Source organism: Varroa destructor, unplaced genomic scaffold (genome assembly GCF_002443255.2).
Source record: "Varroa destructor unplaced genomic scaffold, Vdes_3.0 BEIS01000001.1, whole genome shotgun sequence".
In the NCBI taxonomy this organism is placed as follows: domain Eukaryota; kingdom Metazoa; phylum Arthropoda; class Arachnida; order Mesostigmata; family Varroidae; genus Varroa; species Varroa destructor.
This window is the reverse complement of record NW_019211454.1, coordinates 39,969,911-39,974,556: the sequence shown is the minus strand read 5'-3', so window position 1 is coordinate 39,974,556 and position 4,646 is coordinate 39,969,911. Positions and strand designations below refer to the sequence as shown.

At 41.6% G+C, this 4,646-nt stretch overlaps 1 protein-coding gene across 1 annotated transcript; it reads right to left on the bottom strand.

The window, feature by feature from the left end:
• Positions 1-2,423: 2,423 nt before the first annotated feature.
• On the bottom strand, positions 2,424-4,258 carry LOC111253358 (uncharacterized). The gene is made up of 3 exons (XM_022812632.2): positions 4,214-4,258; positions 3,434-3,493; positions 2,424-3,239 (listed from the first exon to the last, which is right to left on the bottom strand). The coding sequence occupies exons 2-3, from the start codon at positions 3,477-3,479 to the stop codon at positions 2,620-2,622; spliced, it is 666 nt and encodes a 221-aa protein (XP_022668367.1). The 5' UTR covers positions 3,480-3,493; positions 4,214-4,258; the 3' UTR covers positions 2,424-2,619.
• Between the last annotated feature and the right edge of the window lie 388 nt (positions 4,259-4,646).

The window sequence follows — 4,646 nt, the reverse complement described above, 5'->3', positions numbered from 1 at the left end:
AACTTAATATTTTTGGCCAGTGTTTGACCACAGGTATCTCGAAATGTTTTCATAGTAGGAATTCTACTGAGGCAAGCCCTTATGCTTAGGTAGGAGAGAATAGCTACGCGTATCGAAACTTCTACCCATTTTATCAGATTTATTTTCTGAATTTCACTAGTCTTCTTATTAAAAAAAAAAGTGAGCTCATTGGAAAGACTGTTACAAAGTAAAAGAAATACCAAATCTTATAAATAGTAAAAAAGACTTTGGTAAATTGCATGTCACGGTGTTTTGCATAAGGTATTTTAAAATCAGGAAAGAATATGTTTCTCGAAACTTCAGGAGTTCTTGAAACGTTTTCACAGATCTCGAACTATGAAACTTATGTAGCATATATCCTAGTAGCATGACTGTTTCGTACGTAAATGTTGGTCAAGAAAAGAAAGATGATGAAAAACGTGTAGTTACTGAAAAGCCACACGCAGGTAAACATTCCATTATGTATCAATATTATTACATTTTGGCTAAGCGATAAAAGAGATGTCAAATAATAAAAGATATAAAGTGATTTAAGTAACAAGGTGATTGTAGTGATATTTACAAAACAAAGCGGAATTAGGTTCCCTTTAATAGAGAAGACAAGCTTATGTCGAGACGACGAAAACAACCAGGTTAGCACTTACTTTGGTTTTAGGATTTAGTATTTGTATTGTTTTCTAGTATATTTGCGGCAGAATATTTCCATACATCAATATTTTCTGCGATAAATCAAGAAAGAAGAAGAAAAGTGATTAGTTAGTCGCCAGGTGTGAGCTGCTCGATGCAAATTTATCGTTTGATAGCGTCAAATCAGGCGTAACCGTTTCTCTTGGGCTTTGGTATCGCACCCGTTGTTTTTCTCGGTCACAGGTCCCTTCAACGTTTTGTCGTATTCGTGTATCCCTTGCCAGGAATACTCTGAAGATAAGTACTAGAAGCATCAATAAGTGTTACGAATGCAATGCTACCAACGCCTAATTTTCGAACATTGACAAGGCTCATTTGCAGCAAAAGTTTTTTTCGTTGTCATAGACCGCAGAACTCACCGAATGAAAGATCCGACGTTCTAGCCCTTTTTTTAGCGCTCTCACCCTGTGTACCTAGAGATAACGTTGAGTTCCGGGTACCCTATAACATAAGAGCTAATGAAACACCTAATGGAATACGTGTGCATGCACACATCGTTTCGTCGCAAATATGAAACACAAAAAAATCAGAAATGTGTTTAACACCCGGTGTTCGTGTAGTTTCCTAGAGCTAAGAGATCTAGCAGACGCTAAAAAGAGCACACCCGATATTTTGTTGATGTACCCATCCTATCCTGCTAAATCCCAAGAGCCATACTACTACTACTAATATTACGACTGTCCCCCTCCCCTCGGCCCGCAGCCTTACCTTTTGCACATGAAACTTTACCGGCAGACAGCAAGACCAGTTAAGACAAGGCGTCGTAAACGCATTAAGCTGTCGGTACCCTTCCGCAATCGCTACCCTCCGCGATTTGGCGTTGAATTACACTGAACATTACGAACCCGAGGGTCTCATGATTTTTTCTTGCTTTTCGCCATTTCCGGCTCGAATAGACGATCCCATTCACTGCGAACCCAGGAATCCGCAATATACAGTCATCTAAGTAAAAACAGCAGTGGCGGCCACCAGAGCAGTGAAGACTGCGCAGCACAAGCAAGTAAGAAATCCTATATTCGTCATGTTCGCCAAGCGATGCGCGGCAGCGCTGAACGGAACTAAACAAGCCACAGTGAAAAAAGAGACTAGCTTTTCGGAGAAGGTCGATTCTCGCTTTAACGTTACTACAAACTATATCGGTACGTTTTGTAGCTCAATGTGTCTTTATATTGCATACCGCAATGGACCAGTTCTTATGGCAATGGCTTCAAAGCTACTGGGTGGCTGGCCGACTGCTCGGACGATGCGGGTTGCAGCCTCATCGTCCAGGGTGGTTATTTATGAAGATGGCTACAAGAAATGCTTATCCGGATTTCTTCGAGGATCACTCCCGAGGGAGCAGTGTGCCGACGGTGTACCTTCGTGCCTTCCAGCGAGGCGTCGCATCGTCAGCTTCTGCCATTCATCGTTTACCCTTCCCCGCTTTTCTATTTTCCGCCCCACTCACCGCCGATATGCAATAGGAGATCCGTTTTTCTTTGCGTTGAGCTATACAGAGGGAGAAAATAGCTTACATACTTGCAACAAGAGATCCCGCACTCATACTGACTTAAATAGACTGCAAGTGTTTTCAGATAGACATTATTATTTGAAGTACCCCGTTGTACTACTTTGTTCTCTATATCCTTTCTTGGCAGGTCCGAGAATTTCATTGCGTTCTGCGTTTGAGGCGCTATTAACATGTTTAAAGTGGATTGAAAGCTATTTACTTATAGGTGATGAGTTCGGTGTAACGACCATTTAAGGTTCCCATTAAGTATTTCACACCGAATATATATATATATATATATATATAAGCTCTTTCTAGGAAGAGAAAGCTTTTATTCGACATGGAGCAAGGGGAAGCTAAATAACTTTATTGACGCTAGCAGAACTACGTAAAAGGCAACGGCTTAAATCCGATCCCAGGTATTATTCATCATTAACACGAAAATCTAGTCGACGGTTCTGACTTTCTTGTTCAGCTTCTCTCACAGCTTCTTCTTTGGCCTCGCGCACATCGCCACCCACTCTGTCCTCGACTTCCGAACATCCATAACCTTCTACGACGTTACTCCTTGTGCTTCTTCCCGGTGTAGACGTTGAGACAGTAGCTGATGGCTTCCCGATTTTTGTCGAGGCAAACTGCTCTTTGAGACAACTATTCTCAATCGCAAGTTTTTGACTGATGTCTTTGTACTGTTCAAGAATCAGCATTCGTTGACGATTCTGCTCTCGTTCCTTCGCTTGAATGCGCATCATTTGTTCCATTGCAGCTCGTGCGCGGCTTCCAGCTTCAACTGCCTCGGTAAGTTTTGCAAAACATATCATTTTTAAGCCATGCTCAACTGCCTCAAGATCATTCATCACCGATTCTTGATTGTCTAATGCGGTCGCTGGCATATGTGCCCCAGCGAGCATACGGCGTAGCCATGCCTCTTCCGGACGGGCGTCAGAATCAGCCGAGGCTGACGAATCCCCACCGTAGGTGCTCGTCCACTCCGACGAGCCGGACGTCGCACGGCTTCGTGCTCCCTGCTCTGCCGACCCGTCTTCGCGAAAGATATCGACAGAAAGGTAAACATACAAATCATTATTCAAAAATCTGCACAAAAGGCCAGATTAGAACCACAAAGAACTAATCATACCTTACATTGTTTACTATAGAAGTATACTAGGGTTCTACTCGCACCGGACGCCAACGCATCAGGTGAATCAACATGAACATATGTATAAACTAACCTACCGTTAGAAGCGAGGGCGGATCTCACGGACTCGCGTATGCCCTCCATTGCTGCTTTGGCTACTTCAATGAATAGTGATAGAAACAGTAAAAATCGCAAGTAAGTCTATATATTTACACAGCTGTGGTGTTAACAATACGTCTCAAATTCTTCTCTAGACATGATTTACTCATAATTCATTTGAAACCCCATTACTTTTCAAGGAGACAAATTCATAGGGGAAACGCGGTGTTTCTATAGTTCGTGCACTAAAAGTAGATTCTGACCGCTTCTGCTGGGAGACGTCTTGGTCTGTTTCTTATGAGAATAGTCTATAATCTATGCATTCGAAGAAACGAAGCTAAAGGGGTGAGCGGTGTTTGTTGGTGTTGCGCAAATCCGTTGATGGCAGCGCCTGAGAAGTCTGCTGTTTCTTTATTGAATTTTATGGAGCTTAATAGGATTTCCTATGATCTGCTGTTAGTACTTCAGCATGTAAAATAACCAAACTTACTGAGGGGTTGTTTGTCAGATTTGTCAAACCTACGGTCCAAACAGCCGGCCCATCTTCAAGTACGTTCAAGACGGGCTTTAGTAGCCAAAAATCGAAGTACGTAAAGCGACCGTATGGCATTTCTCAAGCTAAACGGACATGTGCATAGAAGTTCGTACGCCACGTTTTCGCTAGAAGGAAATCTCGCCATATTTGTTGAGACGCTATTTCACTGTTACTCTTTCAATTCAACCTAGAATCAACGACCGCGTGTTGAAAAAATGGAACTCATTTAGAAAAAAATTCTTACCAAAAGGTGAAATGACGTTCGGCGAATATTTATCTATTGCCCCAACATAGATAATTATCTACCTGTAATACAATATCCAAAACAGAGCTTTCAGTTAAGCCTTACATTTAATATAGAAGGGTCTCACAAATTATGTTCATTTTAATAATCCGGAACTTGGAATTTTTCTACACACAGTACAGGGAGTCGGCAGTTAAATGGAGCAGACTGTCAAAATAGCTTGAATAATTACTATAAGATCGGCGGATCATCAATGAATTTAATTTTTTCTAGTTCGCAGCTTCGAAAACACAAAAGACAGCGTATGTTCGAATCAATATTGGGCTGTATTGTAAAAAATATGGCTACTTTTTTCGCATTCATTTAGCATCTTAGCATACACATGCTGGCCAAGCTAAAACCAACGTAGTATTAGACGATTAGGAAATAATGG

Coding starts and splice junctions, on each gene's coding strand:
- LOC111253358 (XM_022812632.2), bottom strand. CDS start 3,479: ATGGAGGGCATACGCGAGTCCGTGAGATCCGCCCTCGCTTCTAACG. Junction 3,240..3,433: donor ATCCGCCCTCGCTTCTAACG/GTAGGTTAGTTT, acceptor TCTTTCGCGAAG/ACGGGTCGGCAGAGCAGGGA.